Source organism: Peromyscus maniculatus, chromosome 4, assembly GCF_049852395.1.
Source record: "Peromyscus maniculatus bairdii isolate BWxNUB_F1_BW_parent chromosome 4, HU_Pman_BW_mat_3.1, whole genome shotgun sequence".
Lineage (NCBI taxonomy): Eukaryota > Metazoa > Chordata > Mammalia > Rodentia > Cricetidae > Peromyscus > Peromyscus maniculatus.
The window spans coordinates 38,220,010-38,242,728 of NC_134855.1; the positions used below are offsets into that span (position 1 = coordinate 38,220,010).

Genomic DNA, 22,719 nt, shown 5'->3' on the forward strand with positions numbered 1-22,719 from the left:
GATGGGCTACAGTCGGCAACTCGGAAGATAAATGTTCATTTCTCTCTATTATCAATAAGACATCTCCCTACATTCTTTGTTCTATATAACCATTTTTTTTTTTTTTAAATTGCTCTATGCTCCTTCTTGGATAAGAAATTGAGAGCGCTGAGGAGATGGCTGGGTAAGAGCGGGCTCTCAGTGTCTGAGGATCTGAGTTCCAATCCCAGTAAGCACCCTTGTAAAAATCTGGGCATGGATGGGTAGACCTGTATGTATTCTAGCATTGGAGACTGAGACAGGTGGATCCTGAGAGTGGGCTGCTCAACTGGACGGCTGGAAGGGTGGACTTCCATTAGTGAGAGCCTTGGCCTCCACTGTATACATGGGCACGTGCACTGGAACACTCACATGCACGCAACACATACAGTTTAAACTCTTACTTAGTGTGCGTGTGGACCTGAAGGACAACCTCAGGTTGTCATGAAAGCCACTGACCTCCTTTGAGATAGTCTTTCCTTAACCTGAAGCTCATGAATTAAGCTAGACTGCTGGACAGTGAAGCCCAGGGATCCTCCTGCACTGCCCCCAGCCCACGATTTCAAACACGCACAACCATAGCATTTTAGCATGGGTTCTGGGGACCAAGAAAACATCGGCAGTATCAAGCGAAGGAAAGGTGAAAATGGGTATCTGGCACGCACTTGCTTGACCAGAAAACTCTGGCCTTGAGACATAGGTATATATGAGAAAGTGGGGAAGAACCTGTGAGCTCCACCGTGTTGGTCAATGGCTTCTTGCAGACATAGGGCAGCTGAGCTTCACAGGAAACACTCCGCCACAGCCCCGACCCTGTGTCCATCTGTGCGCAGCTTGCTCCGCCTATCAAGGGTGCACTGGTGCCTTCGGAAGAAAGATTTTCAAGGAGGTTAGGGCCAGAGTGGTGCTTAAAATAATTCGAATTCAGAAGTTTATGTCTATATGGAAACTCACAGTATGGTTCAAACTTTCAACTAAACTGAAGAGTTATAAGCCACAGTGGACAGGAATGGAATCATTTGTGCCTCTTCTAAAACACAAGATGGAGGGGAAACATTCTGATCCATGATAGTGGATTCTCAGCAGGGAAGACAAATCAGTTTCTGTTCTAGAGCAACTTCCGCGACAAACAGCCTGTGGCCAGAACCTCTCAGTCGATATTAAATTTACTCTCCAGTAAATATTTACAACCAGATGGAATATTAACATACGATCCTGCCTTTGAAGGCCTTGAATATTACGTTAGGGACCGGGACTGTAGTTCAGTGGTGGAGCACTTGCCTGGCATTGTCTAGTTTTGACATAATAAGAGTATTATGTTGTTTACTAATAAGATTTAGTTAATGCAAACCTCATGGTCATTTGATAGTACCGAATCCATTTCTCCTCTATGTAGGCAGAACACTTTTATTAATGTTATTTAGGTTTGGCCTTGGTCAGACCAGCTTTCCAAAGGTTTCTCGTCCTTTATTTTGTAGAGTTTCTGGCTAAGCAGGATGTTATTTTCATTGCGGGACTGATTTGTGTAATAAGACACAGCTGTTGTGTTCTCAGTATTTAGGTGATAGAGTGGGGCAAGCCTAAGAACCGGAAAAGGAAGGGCTATTCCTGCTTTAAAGGCAAGCTCTAGACTAAGCATTGGCAGTCAAGACCCGAGGGGATGTAGAATGGTTCCCGGCGATGTTGTAGGGTTCATTTTGTTCTTCTTAAAAATCTAGGGATGCTCTAAAGCCCTGGAGCAAATGCTCCTTTGTCCACGGTGTGCTTCAACTTGGCTAAAATAACAGCACACTTAAGAATGTCTTAGAAAAAAATTCTGAGAAAGCAACCATGAGATCTGACAATACATGAAACTTTTAAAAGCTCTGTATGAGTAAAAATTTCTTCATTTTTGAAGATTTTACCCTGTATACATTTACCTGGATCCCAGTTAAGAAATTTTAGTGGCTTGAAGTCTGACCATTCCCAACCTCTTGCAGAATAGAGCTGATTCAGTCCAATCCAAACAATTCTAGCAATATCTTCTTTTTCTGTAGGAATTATATTATTTTAAATTGAAAACAGGTCTTTCATACAATACATTTTGATTATAGTTTCCCCTCCCCTAACACCTTCCAGATCCTCTCCACTTCCACACTCATGCAAATCCACATAAACAGGCATATAAAAGAGTAATAATAGCCGGGCAGTGGTGGCGCACGCCTTTAATCCCAGCACTCGGGAGGCAGAGGCAGGCGGATCTCTGTGAGTTCGAGGCCAGCCTGGGCTACCAAGTGAGTCCCAGGAAAGGCGCAAAGCTACACAGAGAAACCCTGTCTCGAAAAAAGAGTAATAATAATAATAATAATAATAATAATAATAATAATGATAAAATAATACAAACAAACCATAATAAGACAAAACAGACAGAAGAAAAAGAGCCAAAGAGAAAGCACAAGAAACACATACAGATGAAGAGATGCATGGAATTTATATAATTTTTAATGGTGACAAAATTATATAAATCAGACTAGGTTTCTATTGACAGTCAAAAAACAGAAGGTCTTGACTGAAGCAGGAATCTCACTATGGGGATGTCTAGGCAACAGAGGCAGGTCATGTTAAGAGACAACCAAACTATTCTTTTGAGAAGAACAAAGTCTAATAAATTTATTAAATTCTGTTTTCCTAGTTGTCTAGTTCTTCTTCCTCTGAGATAAAAGAATTTTCTCAGAGTGGCAGTTTCACTATGTATTTTCACACACACACACACACACACACACACACACACCTGTTGTCAGGGACACACATCATCCAATTTTATTATTTCACAATCAAAATCATAACAAAAGAAGGTAAGGGGATAGGGAAGCATAAATAGTTTCAATAGTGAGTTTAGTTGTCCATGTGCTACCTGATATGGATACAAAATATGGATGTGCCCATGCTTGAAAGGGTCCATACAAATTGGAGAAAACGCAGAAAGAATAAGAGTGATGGTAAGGATTTTTACCACCACCTAGGAGATCATGAAGCTGGAAAGAAAGATTTTATCAAAACCACAGGGGAAGAATTTGAAAAATTAATTGAAGGCTTGATAGAAGAGATAGAGCAACAATGAAATGGTCTATGAATGACGAAGAGGATGTTGAAAGACATTAAGATGGGGATCTTTATAAATCTGTTGGAGTCTTTTTGCTGTAAATGACTTAATAACTGTTTCCTAATTACTCATAGGGGAATATGCATATTATTACATTACATCCCTATCTATCCCCCTATCAGGTGTCTATGTGTGTGTATTATAGACTATAGGGGTTCACAGAGAGAGAAAACACATCCAGATTATGAGGACTTTTCAAGAGCAATTTTGGTTATACACAATCTTCGCCTCACTGAATACTTTAGACGCCAAATGTATAAAGCAGGACTTCTTGGGATTTGTAAAGGAGCTCGGTTAAGAGAGAAGACAGGCTCCCAGGACCCAGGAGCGAAACGAATCTTCAACGGTGAATATTTACACAGGATGTAGACAGTTGAAAAGGCGTCAGTATGGTGATAACAATGGAAGTGTGAGAGAACGGCTGGTAAGACATAGAGATCTTGGGGAGAAGGGAGAGCTTTGGAGGAGCTGAGGGGCCACAGTCTAGATACAGATACAAGTGTGGGGTGGGAACTTAGAGCTTGCCCCCCCTTTCTCAAGGAAGTAGATGGCAAAGATGCTTTATTAAGGATAGTGAGGATGGGTGTTTGTGTAGAAGCTTAGACAAGGTTGGGGGAGAGAACTCGGGACTCATCCTTCTCTGACCCCACAAGCATCTGCAACAGCTCCAGCACTGTTACAGAACACCCTGGAAGATGTAATCTAATGCACATTTGTGTTGATTTTCCAGCATTCCCGAAGAAGAAGTCCAGGAAACTAAGAGATGTCTGATGCTCCAGACTTAATCGTGTTACCTGATATTTGGAATGCTTTTTGTTTTCTTTTCTACTTTCCTGCCGTGGTTCAAGCAGGATACTAAGGAGTACCCATCCTTCCTAACCACTGCAGATTCAGCTGCATCCTTCCTATGAAGGTTTTTCAGCTATCCCCCCACCTGCACCCCTACCCTCCCAGGAAGCAATCGCTGCTCTGTATAATCCTGGCACTTACCTGCAGGTGGCAAGGACACACATCATGTGACCTTTTGAACTAAAGTCCCTGATTTGTCTCACCACTGCGTAGTCTTTGTAATTTGTATGGACTTCACTGGAATTATAGGATTTGAAGTTTTCTACCATGTTGGCAACCCAGTGGATGTCAATGAGAAATGGGTAAGTTCTAAGTGTACTTGTTGGATAGATATGAAGAGCAGAGATGGTCAGGACCATCAAGAGCTGGACTTTTTCTCTCCTTCCACTTGGACCAGTGTGAGGCTGTGTTGATTGGCACCTTTGCTATCACGCGGATGATTGACAGTAGAGAGCCCCAGACTAAAGGAAGGGCAAGTCCACTTTGGCAGGTGTTCTTTTTACTTCTTTTGCCTGTTTTTAATAGGCACATAGTAATTGTATGTACTATGGGTCACAGTGTGATACTTTGATGCACTGTATAATGTCCAAATCAGGGAAGTTGGCATATTTATCACTTTAAACATTTATCTTTACTTTGTGATAAGAGCGCTCCAAATCCTTTCCAGTTACTTTGAAATATGCAAGGTATGACTGTCAACTATAATCACCCCATTCATTGTGTAAGAGAACACCACCATTTAGTTCTGTTAATTTCTACCTGCTGAGCAGCCTCTCCCCATCCCCCCTCTTCCTACTTCCTGCTGCTCTCCTCAGCCTTCCTTCCCACTAGTGCCTCTCCTCTCAGTTCCCATGAGATCAAGGTTTCAGATTCCACAGATGACTGACAATGACTGACAGCTTGTGGCAGTCACCTTCTGCGCCTGGCTTATTTCACTTAACATGATGTTTGCATTGTCACAAAGGACAGTTTCTCTCTCATTTGTGGCTTCATAGTATTTCGTCCTGTATCTATGCCATTTTTTTCTTTGTTTCATTGGTGGGTAGAAATCCATGGTGATTGCTGTTGATTATTTATGCAAGTCATTGTGAGGAGAACTGCATGATTCACCATCTAACCTATCTTCCTCAGATTCTCTCTTTGGTGATGCTCAGGGGTTTAGAGTTCACTTTCTCCTCTCCTTTTTTCCCATTTAGGATGAGGGTACTAGTTTTATATTATACTCTAACTTGCTTTCTAAACATCAGTTTCTCTCACAAGATTAATTTCAACACATGGAATTATTATGTTTACATTCAATCCTCCCCCCCCCCCCTTGCAGGCTTCGGTGTTAAGGTTTAAATTTTAAGAGAGGCCAGAAAAGAGTATGCCTGGATATGAAACGTCGAAGAAGGAAGCATCTTTACAAATCCAGCTATCTGCTCTACCACGTGCAAGTTAAACCTACCCGTAATGTACGCTAATTCAGCAGCACTGTGGATGCTCAGTAAGCCAGCTCCTTGGTTCTGACAGGAAACATAAGCTTCTTTCCAAGAAACAACTTCCTGATTATTAAATTGGTAGCAACTTCCAATCTGCTCATTCTTTTCCCAGTTACCCTCACAGCCGTTTTCTGTTGATAAAAAGATAAATTAGTGATCGTGAAATAAGGGCATAGTGTTTTCTGTTACTTGGAGCACTTACAAGACTGCAATCCATCTACATTTTCTTAGGATGTGCCAAAATGGAGGCAGTCATTGCAGGACCGTACTTGGGTCCTTTCAGTATGTGCTGAAATGGAAGGCAGAGCACCACAAAGGACTCAAGCTGGTTAAATCTTCCACCCTCCCTCTGTCCCCTGTTAACCACAATGCCATATTTTCACCGGTTCCTGTGTGCCCTTTGCCTGAAGATGGGAGTCTCCCTATGTACAGGTGTGGAACACTGAGCCAATGGAAAACATGTTCCCTAGAGCTTGGCAAAGATGTCCGCAGTCTTCTCTACAGCCTGCAGAGAAAGAACTGTATGTGTGAGTACAGACATGCTGCTTAAATGGCTAAGATGCGAGCATAGCGACGCCTTTATTTTGGAAATTCAGTCCAAATTTCTCCGTAATATTTGAATAGATGATTGAATCCATGAATAGAATTAACATTATAGAACTCACATTACAAATGCACATACAGGCATATAAACATGAGTGTACAACATAGAACACCCATAGTATTTATCTCTGTGTGTATGTGGTACATGTGCACAGGTTGGCACCTGCGGGTGGCTGTGCTAGTGTGTGTGTGTCCAAGCAGAGGCAGGAGGGAGACACCAGGTATCTTGTTCTGCCACTCTCTATCTTCCCCCGAGACAGTATGTCTCACTTAACCGGAAGCTCGGCTGGCAGCCAGCAAGCCCCAGCCATCCTCTTGTCTTTACCCTCCACAGTTCTGGGGTTACTGGCAGCATCCTCGCCATGCCTGGCTTTCTGATTTTACCACCCGCCCCCCCTCCCATTGGCTTCAGACCACAAATACATTATAAGTCGTCACCATCCTAAATATGGTTTTTCAGTCCCTTTGTACCTGTTGCTCTTGTTTGCCTCATGAAACGCACAAGGGGGACTTCCTTCTGTTCAAGCTGCGGTCTCCTACATTCCACTTTCTCTCCCTCTCGTCTTTTGAAGCTGCAGTTTCCCATCGGCTCATGCCCTTTCCACTTCTCCCTGATGTAGATGAAGCTTCCGCAACCCCCCCCCCCCTCCTCATTTTCCAGGACACAAACTGTCCTGCTTCCCTCCTTGCCCGGCTTCTGAGGGCACATTCAAAGCTGCACACGACTTCTTCCCCTTCCTGCCAACGCACACTCCTCATCTAGGATAACAGCTGCTGCAGACACTTCCAAGTCACCGTCGACTCCCCCTTCCGCCCTCTGCCTCACATAAATGGAACTCTCTTCTCGCAATTGGAGCTCGCCAGCCCATACGTACCTGCTGTTAAGCAGATGCCCCACTTTTGATCGTATTCATAATTTGGGGTAGTGGCACACCAAGGCCCGCTATGCTCTTCATCACGAACACAGTCATGGTGCCATGTCTCGCCAACTAAGAACGGAAATTCACAAGGTCTCCCATGGGAGTTCCCATCTCTGGTATATATCTCTGTGGGATGGGGAGGAAGCAGGGGAGAGTTAAAAGCTGAACAATCCACCTTAGGATAGCTGATTCCTAAAACTTTTAAAAGAAAGAGTGCTGGTCTCACCTATGAGCCTACAATATCTGAGCAGGCTATACACTGTGGAAAGAGCTTAGATACTGACTGCTTGGGTCTGGACGTTGAAATCTGGGGTCTCCTGTGTGCCTACAGACAAACTTAGTTTCTGCATTTCAAACGGAGAATATCAGTGTTTACCTCAAGGGTTGTCCACTGTGTATTTGGTGACAGAGTAAGAGTCCTTTTCTGGCTTGATCAAGGCAGAAGTGACTGAGCCCAGCATGGGTGGCAGAGACAGCTACTTCCTCAAAATGGCTATCTGGACAGAGATTCAACTCTCCTCCCTTTCTTTAGTGAGTGCGGGGCCAAAGAAACACCTGGAACCACTTACGCAATTAGCCAGATGGGCAAGGGACACGGTTGCCCAACAGAGTTGAGGCGGTGGCTTTGGAGGAAGCGAAGGAAGAGAGCTGCTAGATAACTGAGTAGATGCTTGGGGAGAGTCAGGACATGGTCATTCGGGTTATGCAACAAGAACTGGCCTTAACTGGGCAGTGATGGGAGACGCTGGCGACCAGGGAGGTGGCAGATCTAGCTTTCATTTTAATATTTTTTGTTAGTCTCCAGAGAGGCACTGGAAAACGATCACAATGCAGATATGCCTGGGACCGCAGAGGAAGTGCTCAATACTGTGCCAATAACAGTCCCCTTGAAAATACGCTTTACAGAGCAGGTATCTATTTCTGTCACCTTTTCTCATTAACTTCGATTTCTTCAAAACTCTGGTTATTGAGCAATGAAAGAATGGCCATTAGGGAGAGTATCATCATCAAGACTCATTAGCCTTCATCAGGCTTTTAGAGTCCCTCAGAAAGTCTCACAGGTTGGCTTTGAAGTATGCTTAAGCTAGCCTTTGATTCTATCTACATCCTCTATCATTCCCCAGTGTTCATGTGCCTGAAGCAGAGACTTAAGTTTGGAAGGTATCACGAAGCAGTACAAAGGAAGAAACATCTGGATGCCTTTCTGAAGAAAAATAATAATAAATCTTTTGTGGGTCATTGATTTTGTTTTCCTGTGCCACATAAATAGCTTTCAAGAGAATAGTTCTGCTAAAGAGTGTGGTGGCCCTTTGCGGTAGCATGCTTATCACATGTTTCAAATTTAACCACATCAAAAAATTCCCCAGGGTGCATGTGGTCCTTTAATCTCAACACTCTAGGAGGCAGAGGCAAGTGGATCTCCAAGTTCCAGGCCAGCCTGGTCTACAGAGCTCGTTCTAGGACAGCCAGGATGACACAGGGAAATTCTAGCTTGAAAAAAACCAAAACCACAAAAAGAAAAAGGAAAAAATTCCCCCAAAGCACTTGACCAATTTTCCTTCCCTGTTATAATACTGAGAGGACAATCCCAGAACATGATGCAATGCGCTGCTGCTTCCGGGATTCTCGGGTTCCCCTAAAACTTTTTATGTCCATGTGCAAAATGCTTTCAGACACATTTCTGTACTTGTTGCTCACCACAAACCTGTGAGATCAGAGTTGTTCGTGAAATCCCCACTTTTGAGGAGTGGTTAAAAGGACACATTTGGTGGCTCATCGTGAAGCATGGTATAGGGACAGCCTCTTTGACAAGTCACTGACACACACCAACAACTTTACACCATCAACTGCTTAAAGGTTTCGAGTAGCACATCGCTCCAAGAGGAGTGTCATCATACAGCTCTTCGTGCCACACAGTGCTTTGTCAACCAATAAGCAAACCACAGCCATGCCGGATGCAGGCCTCGAACTGATGCTCTCTGTTAATCAGGCATTTTATTCCCACTTGTCTTTGCTGTTGATAAACCACCTGCATCCCATGGGTTGTCTTCGTAAGACAGGTTCTCCTAACAAGACTCTTTTCTGAATGTGTGGATTTGGGGTGACAACATCTTCAGATCAACAGCTGAGTGTGTCACTGACACAAATTTATGAGATCAGGGGTTTACATGGAAAGTGAATTGCTTTAGCAATGAGACAAATAGTTAAGGAGTTTGGCAGGCTTCAGAGAGTCACCAAGAGCAGACGGAGTTCACAGTTCAGTCCATCCTCTGCATGAGTCAACAAACATTTGTGATTTGAAGATGCCAGTTGGGTCAAGATATCTTATGATATCATTGTATATACAGGAGCTAGTGAAAAGCAATTCATTCATAAGAAATTTTACAGTTAAAGCGTTTTCAGTATAAAGATGATTTCTATGATGAAGTGTGAAGAAACCACAAACATAATGGTAAATTAAGTTAATATAGTCAAAGTTAAAAAAAAAGGTTACAAAAGCTAAGGGAGAAATAAGATACTGTTATTTGGAGAAATGAATGACTTTTGATTCCCAGCTGTACTACAAGCTGGGTAGCCTTGGACTTTACTTGCTTGGGACTTGAATAGCCTACTTTTCTTATTTCTATTTTGATAGACAGCTGGGTTGGGAGTTAGAGCAAGCCTGGCAAAGGCCCCTCACTTTAAGATAGGAAGGGGCACGTGTAAATTTTAAAAGTTAGAATGGGCAGGACCTAATATCTGGTTAAATTTGAGTGGAGGGAGAAAAAGCAGGACAAGTCAAGAGGGCCTTGTAGATTTCCCACTTGAAGAAACTGAGTGGATCTGAGAGGGGGGGGGCAACCTTGGCCTCTGTGCAAGTGAAAATCTGATGTGACTCTTAATCAGGCAGAACGCTAAGGGTCTAAAAATTTTTAGCATTTCAAGTATTGAATTTGGAAAGGTAAAGAAACAAATCCAGCCTTTTGGCTGTGCAGTGGCGTGCTGGCTCTGTCCCTCTCCTGGGCACTGCTGTGGAGGGTTCGAGGCCTCCCCCTCCCCATTTTTTGTGCTGCTGGTCACTTTAGCAGTTGTGTGAAAATTATTAACGCATAAATAAAACACAAAATAAGAAGGAAAACACGTTTCAGTGGAATGAAGACACTTCAGGGTCTGAGGGAGTTGGAGATTACAACTGTTCTCTCAAAAGAAGCGAGGGCAGAAGGACAATGGAGCTCGGCCAAGGAAACGATCCTTCCTGATCCCCGAACAAACAGAAACAAAATGCAATCTGAAGCCGTTCTTTTGGGTTCAATGTTTTCTTTCAGTTGCCAAGCTGGGGCTCTTGTTGCACAATATTTAAGCCTGTCCTTTAGGGGTATCCAGAAAGTAATTGCTCTAAGTTCAAGCAACAACCTGGTTTCTCCCCTGTGCTCTGTCTCTGTCTCTCTCTCTGTCTGCCCATGTCCCCACCCTCCTCCCTTCTCCTTCTCTTTCTTTCTCTGGGGTGGATGTATGTTTGTATGTGTGTGGGCACACACTCATGTGCATGTGTGTGAACCCAGATGTAAACATTGATCTTCTTCCTTGCTCACTCTCCAACTCAACTGAATCCACAGGTTACTGCTGTGGGATGTTCTGTATGTCCTGTGGGAGCCCTTCTTGGGTTCTTTGTGGCGTTACCCAGCAGGTCCGTATAGAGGATGATTAGGACCATGGGCCTGAGTGCAGGTGTTTGAGATGGTCTGCACTTGGCTGTGCTGGGGGATGGTCTGTATGTCAAGTTGCTCTGATTGGTTAATAAATAAAACCTGATCGGCCGTGGCTAGGCAGGAAAGATAGGCGGGACTAACAGAGAGGAGAAATAAAAGGACAGAAAGGCAGAAGGAGACGCTGCAGCCGCCGCCATGACCAGCAGCATGTGAAGACGCCAATAAGCCACCAGCCACATGGCGAGATATAGATTTGTAGAAATGGATTACTTTAAGGCATAGATTTATGGAAATGGACTAATTTAAGATATAAGAACAGTTAACAAGAAGCCTGCCACAGCCATATAGTTTGTAAGCAATATCAGTCTCTGTGTTTACTTGGTTGGGTCTGAGCGGCTGTGGGACTGGCGGGTGATAAAGATTTGTCCTGACTGTGGGCAAGGCGGAAAACTCTAGCTACAGGTTACTGATTGGCCGAGACTAACTAGCCAGAGACCCCTTGCCTCTACCTCCAGAGCAATAAGATTACAAGCAGGCTGCCACACCCACCCAGGATTTCCATGGATGCTGAGGATTCAAACTCTGGGTCCCCATGATTGCAGAGCAAGCATTGTTCACACCGAGCCCTGGCCCTCAGTTAACAGCTCTGGAGTGCCAAAGGAAGCTGGCCAAGAGAAACAATTTAGTGATTCAAAGGCCATGAGTTGAAGGCAAGGAAAACCCCATCTCCAAGTCTCTAATATCACTTCATTAAGAGCAGAACCAGACACTCCTGGAATTTTTTTTTTTTTTTTGATCTTCACAGAAAGAGATTCTCTAAGCGGAAAAACCTGAGAGGGTAATGGTTAGAATGGGGAATTAAGTTGCCATCCTAAGTCTTTGGCCAGATATAAGAGGATGTCCTTTATCTTCCCTTCAAACCCATTCACGTTGACTATGGCCATAGACTCAGGAAGAGGAAAGGAAGACCTTAAGGGGGGGCGTTTAGTAGAACACAGGTGATATGGAGGGGGAAAAAGGAATTAATGGTGAGGGGGATTTAAGTGGGGAGAGGAGTAGAAGGCTAGGGCAGAGGAGGGATTGGGAGAAGAATAATTAACCCTTAGGAAGCCTAAAAAAGCCATATAAAACCTACTTTTTAAGTAGATGTTTCATATAAATGAATATCTGCATATTTTCATATTCGAGAATTTACTTGGCGTTACCCTATACAGAAGCTATAGGTTGCCAAATAAAAGGCCCAGTGCCAATGTGGGATACTGCCCCTCAAGTTGTTGGGTCACAGGTGTCCCAAAGATCCCCCAAACAATCGGGCTATTGGCATTGCTCTTAGTTGCCCAACAGAACTTGATGGTCAGACCCTCTGCTGAAGATACCACACACATTGGTGACAGGACACGGAGAAATCACGGAGTTGGTACAGAGCGGGAGGTTTTCACCTTGCTGGGTAGCTTCCATAGTACTGGAAGATGCTTTCCAGTCTGCTGGGCGTGGGAGGGAGTCAGCCAACAGTTTTACCCAGCGATGAATGCTGTGAGCCGCAGTGATGACCGGTGTGCAAGAAAATGCCCATGGGTAGGACAGTGGCACGAATGTAATGGGGTGACCAATCGATTCCTGATTGGATTTAAGGCTCACTCAACAGGAAACATATGCCTGGTATGTAGACAGGGTCAAGCTTTACGGTTGGAGAGCTCACAGGTCCCTGGGGGGACCTGCTACTATTACTCTGTGAAACGGACACAATATAAAGCCACCATTTAAGTTTGTATCTCTCTACCTGTTGATTAGTACAGCTCTCAGACCCCATCAGTGAAATGGACACAATATAAAGCCACCATTTAAGTTTGTATCTCTCTACCTGTTGATTAGTACAGCTCTCAGACCCCATCAGAGAAGTCTCTTTGTGAGGTCATGGTGGTGATCAACACAAAAACTCACCATTGGCCAAGTGCCGAGAACAAGTGGAGTACTCAGCTGCTAACGGAACATCTATAGCACACCCCTTCTCAAGGCCCAGAAACCATCTCAGAAGACGGAATGGGAAGGTTAGAAAAGAGCCAGAGGTCAGGGAAGATGGGAATACCACAGTGTCTTCTGGATATGACAAGGCAGCTGCACTCATGGACTCACAGTGGCTGTTGTTGCCTACAGATGACGTGGTCCAGATCAACTTCTAGCATGGAATAGGAAGGGGGTCTTGAGCCCCCACCCCTAACTGAGGAGCTATGGACAGTTGATGGCTTCTGTGGGAGGGAGAGTCGGTTTTCTTTAAGGGTGTGTTGGTAGGTTGACCATGTTCCAGAGGAAGGTCTCACAGCTAGGGCTACATGAACAGCACAAACTCCAGTCAGTGAGCTATTATTTTTTTTTTTTTTTGGTTTTTCGAGACAGGGTTTCTCTGTGTAGCTTTGCGCCTTTCCTGGGACTCACTTGGTAGTCCAGGCTGGCCTCGAACTCACAGAGATCCACCTGGCTCTGCCTCCCGAGTGCTGGGATTAAAGGCGTGCGCCACCACCGCCCGGCTTTTTTTTTTTTTTTAAAGATTTATTTATTTATTATGTATACAGAAGAGGGCGCCAGATCGCATTACAGATGGTTGTAAGCCACCATGTGGTTGCTGGGAATTGAACTCAGGACCTCTGGAAGAACAGTCAGTGCTCTTAACCTCTGAGCCATCTCTCCAGCCCCGTCAGTGAGCTATTATTATTATGATTATTTTAAAGGACATAAATTTGGAAGCTCAGAAGGTGGGGGGTGGGTGGGCCTGGGAAGAATGTGGAAAAGGAGCTGGGAGTAAAAATGATCAAAATACATCACACTAAATTCTCAAAGAGTAAATGTATTTTTAAAAAACTAAAGACTCATTGCAGTCTAGAGCAAAGATCATGGCAATATTCATATACTTGTTTTTGGAAATGACCACAGAAAAGTTCACATTTAAAATGTCAAATCATAAATACAAAGAGCAACATGTGATACCTATGCCAAGGATGAAAATATTATGAAAACCTACATGAGACTTTCAAAATATTTCTATTATATTAAATTTCCCAGGCATGAAAAAAAAACAAAACAAAACACTTTTTTTCTTTCTTCTTTTTTTTCTTTTCCTTTTTTTTTTTTTTAAAAGGTTTATTTATTATGTATACAGTGTCCTCCTACATGCATGCTTGCAGGCCAGAAGAGGGCACCAGATCTTATTATAGATGGTTGTGAGCTGCCATGTGGTTGCTGGGAATTGAACTCAGGACCTCTGGAAGAACAGCCAGTGCTGTTAACCTCTGAGCCATCTCTCCAACCCCTCTTATTTTCTTTTTAAACTTAGGATTAGATCATATTATTCGATTATGTGCCTTTAGCTTAAATGAAATATTTTTTATCAGTATAGCATTTCCTTTTTCCTCACATTCAAATGGTATCATAGGAAGTAAATAAATGAGGCATAGGAATTCAAGTCCTGGGTTTACCACACCAAAAGGCTGTGTGACCTGTGATAACACCTAAGTTTTTCTAGTCCAGTCCACGAAGGGGAAGGGGAGGGTACCCAGCAGCCCCAGGTGAGTAAGACTGCAGCTCACTGCCTATTCACTGTGACTTCATTTCAACTCAGTCGTGGGGAACTGAGGAAGGCCTGAGTGAATGTGCATTGTTGACATGGGCACAGCCATACCAAGGGCCAATGCCTCAGACCCATGGGAAGCTGGCAAAGCCTCCTCCATACGGATCAGGCTGAGAAAGGCAAAGCTTTCCTGTGGTCCAAGTACAAGTGATTACCAACTACTGGCCAGTGTGTGCAAACACTAGCAACTGCAGCTTCCTCCTCCTGGATGTTTAGAGCCTGAGACTGCTGGCCCACAGAGACCTCCTACCTGGACTAGCTAGCCCCTCCCCGTGCGCTCCTCCTAGGAAACTGGGTTCTGGGTGGCTTCAGTCGGTAGAACCACTCCATCAGCCTGCATGCAGCTCACCTTTACCCAGTCAGGTTTCCAGGACCAAGCTGTGCTGGGTGTGACATTTAACGCCAAATTAAGCAACCACGACAGCAAGAGGGTCAAAGTCCCTCTCTCGTGTACTCACCACGGTAAGGCTGGTCACAAAGGTTCTCCTTGGAGCCTCCCTTCCTCCAGACAGCAGTTGAATTTGTGCTGGCTGTGGCATATCCATCTTTCAGAGCCAGCCTGTACTGGGCGGCAGTGTACAGAGACCGGTGCTCACATTTCCACCACAGCATGACGCTGGAGTCACAGCGGAACATCCGCAGGTTGTCCGTAGCTTTGGTAATATCGAGGCCAAGGCACTTCTGGGATTCCAGATGAAAGAGGCGGTGCTGGGACACCCACTTCCACAACATGCTTCCAGAGTCACTGCAGTCCTGTGCCACTATCCAGTCAGAAAGTGGCTGGATGCACTTGCCCGTGTTTTCGTTGACGATGGTGAAGGGATCATTACCTGGGTCAAGACAGCGAAGGAGGACATTTCAGGACTCTGAGTCACATGACAAACGCACCTTGGTCCTGCTTGTTTGCTGAGGAGAGCCTGATTAGCACAGGGCGGCACTGACCCTTGGGCTTGGTAAACTCATGTGTTCCACAAGGAGTGAGGGTCACAGTGTGTGGTAAGAGCAAGACTCTAAAGCCAGCTGCCTGGCCTCATACTTTGCCGCTGCTGTGCTATGAGATCGGAGCAAATTAGGCAGCTTTTCTGCTTTAGATTTCTCATTTGTAAGGCTGCATCCACTTCACACTGTGGATGTAGGGATGCTGAAATGAGCTGACCCATGCCAGTAGAGAGTAGGGTGTGTACCTAATTTTGCTATTCCAGGGAAGGTTCCCTGCCTTGCTTATAAAGCACCTCCTTAGTTTCCCCCTCTTCTTCCACAAGTGGTCTGCGGCCAATGAAAAAGTCTCCTGCGTCTCCTGGGGACCACACCTCTGTCTTGCAGCGTCAGTGTCCACAGCACAGCGGTCACGCCATCAGACCTGGCTCTCACTTCAGCTCCTCCCCCTCACCAATTGTGAAGGCAGGGCTCTATGTTCCTCATGGCTCAGGGTGAGTTACTGCGGCCATCCAAAGGGAAATCTACTTGAAAACCACTTCTCCTGAGACTTCTGTGGAAGCCGGCCTCACTGAGGTATACCAGTGGAAATGGGGACACTTCTGAGAAGGCAGGGGGCGAGAAATTAGGGGAAAGCAATGGGAGAAAATAGAGGATCTGGGTTCTGAGGTGGGGAACCTGTGGCCAGCCCCACGGCAGCACCTCCAGGAGAGAGAGAGGCCGGGGATTCACCAAGTGAATGGAGGGGATCAGACACTGGGCTCCAGGGACAACCCGAGCCACCAGGTCCAATGTCTGGCAGGTATGGACAAGAGAAAATCAGAATTAACCAGTGGCAGCTGCAGACTAGAGATGGGCCTCTCTGAGTGAGCTCCCAGGACTCTGTAGGAGCTGGGAAAACCTCCACAAAGATGCAGATAAAATTTCTGTCACCTTAGTGGGATGGGGTTTCAGAAGCAAATTTAACCGATTTTCTAAAAACAAAGTAATTGGTTCTTATACACCTGAGATTGAGGACCAAGATTTACAGGAATTGCAATAAACCACAGTGGAACACTTTGGTCAGTTCTTTTACAAAGAGAAAAAAGTACGGCACAGATGGTCATGTTGATGAACATAAAGCTGGACTATTTTAGACACGCTTAAACAGTCATTGTCAACGACTCAGGGCACAGCAGAACACCATAAAAGATTTGGTTCTCAAAAAGGGGGTTTTCATCCTGAGGTCAGCTTCACAGTCGCTGGGTTTACTACCACTGAAAACTTTCTCAAGTCATAGGTTAAAGAGTTAAAAATGATCATGCCAGGTACTGCTGGCTAGAGGGGAAATTTCATCATGTAAGCCATAGCTCCAAAACTCTATCTGATCGTGTGAACTGTGGGTGGAATTCTGTTTTGTTTCACTTTAAGCAACAGTAAGACAAACAATGGGAAACACAACAAAGAAAAACTTAATAACGCTGTGGTCATTTCTGCTTTCACATTTGAGTTTAAAAAGATCACAGGCCAGGATGCTGGCTCATTGGTTGAAAACACTTGCCTCAGAAGCCTGAGGACCTCAAACCTGCCTCAAAGCGGGACCTGTAGCATGAGCAACTAGAACCTTGGTGTTCCCATGGGAGATGAAAGCAGAGATAGGAGAACCCAGAAGCTCTTGGGTCAGCCAGCCTGGCATAAACAGCAAACACAAACAAACAAAAACCCAAACCAAATCAACAAAAAAACCCCCAACAAAACAACAAAGAAAACCTATCTCAAATAAGGTGGAAAGTAGGGACCAACACTCAGAGTTGTTCTCTGACCTCCATAGTGCATGCTGGTGTGTGGTGCGCATGTATGTACACACACACACACACACACACACACACACACACACACAGACACACACACACACACACACAGACACACACAGACACACACACACACATACACACACACACACACACACACACACACACACACACACAGACACACACACACACATACACACACACACACACACACACACACACACACACACACACACACACACACATACACACACACACACACATACACACACACACACACACACACACACACACACACACACACACACACACATACACACACACACACACACACACACACACGCTAGGTGGGTTTGTCCAGCAGCCGCTGTCCCCACTCTTTCTTCTTTGACAGCCCTCTGTCATTCTTTCTTTGATGGTCACAGGTTGGGAGGATAGTGAGTGCAAAAGAAAATTTCTCTTATGTGCTTTTCAGCTGCCCCTCAAAGACCTGATCTACCCTTTCCCCACACTGTTCTCTCCCACATCTCCAAACTCTCTGTGTTCCAAAGTATCACAAACTGCAGCCGGTAAGTGAAGTCTGTTGCACGTGGCCCTCACCGTAGTTGAAAAATCCCTCTCCCTGAGCCTGAAGTCTCAATGCTCTCTCCTGGGCACTCGGCTCCATGACCCTTGACCTGGAACAGGTTTCCTGGACAAGCAGCAGCTTTGTTTTCTTTTGGAGTTCCACGTTTTTCAAATTTCTTAATAAAATTCACTAGGTTAGGTCCACGTCTTAGCGTGGTGGGAAGGGCAGAGGAGCAAAGGATTGGAGTCCCTAGATCGAAGACCTACTTTTATTGTAGTTTGCTGGGAGACTCATGGAAGTCACTTCCTCTCCAGGGTCTTATATCCCTAAGTATCAGATGAAAGCTGTGGAGCAGAGGCAAGCCATTCCAGAGCTAGTATCCCATTCATTCACCAAGTAACAGGGTCCTAGCTCCCCAGGGTGTACTAACCTATGCCAAAGTCATTGCACATCCTTCTTGCAGATGTCCACATGGTTAGCTCACACTACTGAACCGCGAGTAACATTTGAAGTTGGTCCCATTTAATTTATAACGAAACACGTGGAGTTACGCGGCAAGTCCTGCTTCCTTGACGCTCATCGGAAGAGAGAAGTTTTGCTTTTCACTTTCTCCCCTTAGGTTACTTCCAGGCCACTTGTGGACTTACCGACTTGGTCGGAGCCACACGACAGGTGAAGTGTGCTGTGGCATGGAGTAGCAGGGGAGGCGTCGCCAAGGATCCCATTAGGTTGTCCTTTGGAATGTAGGTGCGTGTGTCTGACTAAGCCCGTGCTTGAACTGAGTACGTAATCGTTACCAGTGTTTGACATACCGATGAGATTTCTTAGGACAATTATTCATTATTAATGATTTAAGAAACTTGTCATTAGCCTTCATATATAATGCATGTGTAAGCATTAATAAATAATATATCTGCTGGGGGAGAGATGTATCCTCATAATAGTTTTCCATATCACTCTTAGCCCTATGCAAAGGCTGTTCAGCCTGCCTCGGTTTTATGGCATTATGGGATTGCAGACTGGAGAGCGGGGAAACAAATCCAGTAAATAAAAACAACTTCTTATTTAGAAAAACTGTTTTCTAAGGTCGTGTAAACTATTTGAGAAACATATTGCATTTTGGGAAAGTAACCACAAACTTTAATGACCATTTTTTGGTGTTGGGCATCAAATCCAGCACCTGGCACTGAGATCTTTCCAAGCCCCAAACAGGATTCTGTCCGTAGCTTTAGAGCGCACACCGTCCACTTTCCCTCTCTGCATTAATCTTCAATAGAGGTTTCACATTCACCTCCAGATTTGTTTGGGACAGATCTAAAGGGCAGAGGCTGATGACAAGAAGCCTAAGTACATCTGGGAGTCCTTTTTATATGCTTCATTTTATATAAAGACTTCAGTGAGGTTTGAGGGAGTAGCCAAAGAGCATGTCATCATTAAAAACGATTTCTTAGCATTCTTATCTCTAGCAAAGAAAACGAGCCCTTTCAATATTTTCTTGTTGTCTAGTCACTATGGCCTGTTTTTAGGCTCAGCACAAAGGGCTCTGTACATCCTGGGAGTGGAGTTGGATGTGAGCGTATACCCATTATCACCACAGATCACAGGAAGGAAAAAGGGGAAATGGGGAAGTGGAGGGGACAAAATGGTGGCACCGGTCGTTCCTAGGGAATTTCCACAGCTTACTTTGTTAAGTGTTTTGCGATCTCCGTCAAGGGTAAAGAACATACCGATGTAGAGGGAGACAATCAGAAGTCTGGATTTGCTAGTTCAACACAAGTCCTGAAGAGACAAGTGGGTCCATGGCAGTATGCTAGGTATCAGAAAGCCATAATCCCAGATGGGTGGTGTGCCTGGTGAGATGCTCAGAAATCCCTAAAGGATCACATTACTTCATGGCGTTAGCTCTCCAAGGAAGCAAAAAAAGGAAACTTGGCATCTCCCCAAGAACAGAGAGATACACTTTCAGCATTTGGGTGGCCACAACCAAACTGCCCAAGCTTCCTGCACACATGTGACCAAGTGCATGCCATTGCTAGCATCCTGGATCTGACCCACCGCCAAACAGGCTGACAAAGAGATGGAAGTTCACACTCCAGTTCTGGACTGGAGAGATGGGTGACTCCATGGAAAAGAGTGACTGTGGCTCAGGCACGAGGACCTGAGTTTGAATCCCCAGTGCCCACATTACATTAAAAAAAAAAAAAAAAGAGGAATCCCTGCAAGCCCACAGTTTTGGGGGAGAGACAGGCAGAGAGATCCCAGGACCAATAGCTGCTAGCTTGGACAAGCTGGTAAACTTCAGGCACAGTGTACCTGGTCTCAAGAGCACAAGGTGGAGAGAGATTGACCAGGGGATGGGACATCCTTCTCTGGCTTTCTGGCCTCCGTGCACGCATGCGTGTACACACATACACACACCTCTATATGTTCCCCCCAATATAAGGCCACAAGTATGGCCTGAAGATGGGAGAAAGCCACCACGGCAGCTGTTAGAAGTGACGAAGGAGGAAAATAAATACCTGTGGGGACCTAGTCTAGGGGAAGAGACTTAAGCCCAGCATTTTTTGCTGTGGGTCAGTGAGACAGGATACGGACTGCGGAGACCACGGCGTTCTAGTCAGAGTTCTTATCATTGTGATTAATACCACAACTAAAAGCAACTCGGGGAAGCGAGAGTTTATTTCAGTTTACACTTTCATATCATACTCAGGGCAGGAATTCAAGGCAGCGGCCATGGAGGAATGCTGCTTACTGGCTTGCTTCCCCTGGCTTGCTCAGCCTGCTTTCTTTTACTATCCAGGAGCACCTATCCAGGGGTGGCCCCCACTCACAGTGCGCTGGGCCCTCCCTCATTAACCATTAATTAGGAAGATGCTCTACTAACTTGCCTACAGGCCAATCTGATGGAGGAATTTTCTCAGCCAGGGTCCCTCTTCCCAGATGACAGTACCTTGTGTTGAGTTGACCACAAACCAAACAAACAAACAAAAAACCCAACCGGGCCATTTGAAAGTGAAGGAAACCGAAAAATTTGTGAGGCAATGAAACAGGACTCCCAGACGTGGATGGAAGCCAGGAGAGTGGGGCGGGGAGAGTGACCAGAAGTTAGCGTGCTTTCGCTGCGAATTGCTGCAGCTAGATTGTTCTCCTTGGATTGTGCAGTGGACAGAATTGAATTCTCATATCCATAAAAGATTTTACTATTAATATCTCCTTTGGTGGTTCCCAGTGCAAAAATTGAGAGGACTGAGTCAAGACAGGACACATCAAAGGTTCTTGGTGCTGACAGGTTGACGACACCCACCTTTCAGGAAACTCTTCCCCTAACTTTGGACAGTCTACATCAGAGGGTAACTAAGCTTAGCTCCAAAGAAAGCAAGAGCCACACTCAAGAGCCACATTCCTAAAACCCATCTTGACCATCTTTTCCTTTTTCACTCCGGCAAGACAGCAGAAACAGTGGGTGAATGTTGCGGCCTTTAGACCGTCAGTTATATAGCAGAACCAAGTAATAAGGTCGCTGACACACCTTTTGCTGAGGCAAAAAGGGAAAGCAAAAGCAAAATCGAAGTGGCTTGGTGGTGCTCGCACCACCCCGAGCTTTACAGAAAGCATCCTTTCCCCACTGACAGGAAGTGATCTGCACTTCTATCTGGGGGCCACCTGCCTCGCTGGGGAGCGTTTGGAGATAATAACCACATTAGAAGGGCCACTGCTCCAGGTGGCAGGGAAGGGCATCCTAAGACACTTGGCTGACTTCTGGAGGCGATGGTTGAACCTGGCTTCCTTTCCAATGCGTCCAGTGGCCACGGTGAAGTCAGCATCTCTGGGAATCCTTGCGGTGTGGGTGAAGGCTCATCCTCATCATGGAGGGGCCAAGATGACCATGGGGCGACAGGGATGCAAGGGAAAATGGGGAACCCCAGGGCAGCACGCTTTTTGGGGACAATCGAGGAACAAGAGGCAGAGAAGACTCTGGGAAGACTGTGGGAAGGCCTCTTCTGGGCAGAGGCTTTCTTCGCACCACACAGCCCAGCCCACCGCCCTCCTAGGCCAGACCTCCCCGCTTGTCCACTCCAGAGACAGAGAGCAAGGCGACTGTGACCTGACCCGGAGGAGGAGGCAAATGCTCAGAGCAGCATCGTCGAGGCCGCCCGGTTACCTGAGCGCTCGAAAGGCTCCGCAAGCCCGAAGCACCGCAGCAACAGCATTAGTAGCCCCGTCGCACGGCCCGGGGTGGTCCAGCGTGTCCCCATCTCCAGTCCCAAGCCTCCGTTCCCGGCACCGGCTCCTGGGGTGAGTCCCGCCGGTTTCACGGTGCCTCTGGGGCAACCTCTGGGGCGAGCAGGCCCCGCCCCCGCCGCCCTCGACCAATGAGAGCTGCGCCTGAGGTCCCGGACCGAGCGGGGGCGTGCAGGATTCCCCCACCCACTGCAGACATCTGTGCCGGTTTGGGACCTCCAGAAGGCTCAGGAAAACCACAGTACATGGGGTACCCGCTCCCCCTCTTCTTCAGCGAAGTTGGGAAAGTGCTGCTCTGTCGGTTTAGGACATGCCCTGCGGTGTAGATAGATAAGGCAGCGAGAGAGAAGTTCATACCGTGGGGGGCTGGAAACGTGCACCCAACCCTGCCCACTGCGGTTGGGGAAGTGTACGCTTGGAATAAAGGCACCTAAAAGGTGGAATAAAGGCACCTTGGAGGTTGACGTGAAGTTGTCAAACTACTAAAAGTAACAGTTATCCCAGCGATTATATTACTTGTTACGGTGTTTTAACCATTATCACCTTTGCAAATTTTTTCCCCTGTAGTAATAACAATTCAGTTGAAATGTGGAAGTCTGCATCTAGAATCTGAAATTCAGTCCTTATTCTGTCCGTCGGACAACACTATCACAAATAGAGCAAGTTCTAAATGAACTAACTTGCCTAGAGGTAGACATTTTACATTTTAAACTCATACTTGTTTATGTTTTTAAACATAAACTTGAGATAGCCCACATCCGTTTTCCCCAAAGGTGACTGTTAACGTCAGGATGTGTCTAAGTCAACTTTCCAGGTTCCAGCGGTCTATGTGGCTCCAAACCCATCCTGGTTCCCTTCC

At 45.7% G+C, this 22,719-nt stretch overlaps 1 protein-coding gene across 2 annotated transcripts in view; it reads right to left on the minus strand.

Annotated features, from left to right (window-relative positions):
- Ly75 (lymphocyte antigen 75) overlaps window positions 1–21,942 on the minus strand; it is a 129,814-nt gene extending 107,872 nt beyond the window's left edge. Inside the window, exons 1-6 of one of the 2 annotated variants that reach the window (XM_076568561.1) lie at window positions 21,781–21,924; window positions 14,783–15,154; window positions 6,969–7,139; window positions 5,457–5,621; window positions 1,938–2,048; window positions 745–882 (exon numbers count right to left, since the gene is read on the minus strand). In XM_076568561.1, the coding sequence (XP_076424676.1) occupies window positions 745–882; window positions 1,938–2,048; window positions 5,457–5,621; window positions 6,969–7,139; window positions 14,783–15,154; window positions 21,781–21,874 (1,051 nt within the window). In that variant the 5' untranslated portion in view covers window positions 21,875–21,924. Of the gene's footprint in view, window positions 1–744; window positions 883–1,937; window positions 2,049–5,456; window positions 5,622–6,968; window positions 7,140–14,782; window positions 15,155–21,780 lie in introns of both variants that reach the window. The other variant, XM_076568560.1, reaches the window with a different exon arrangement.
- Window positions 21,943–22,719: the final 777 nt, after the last annotated feature.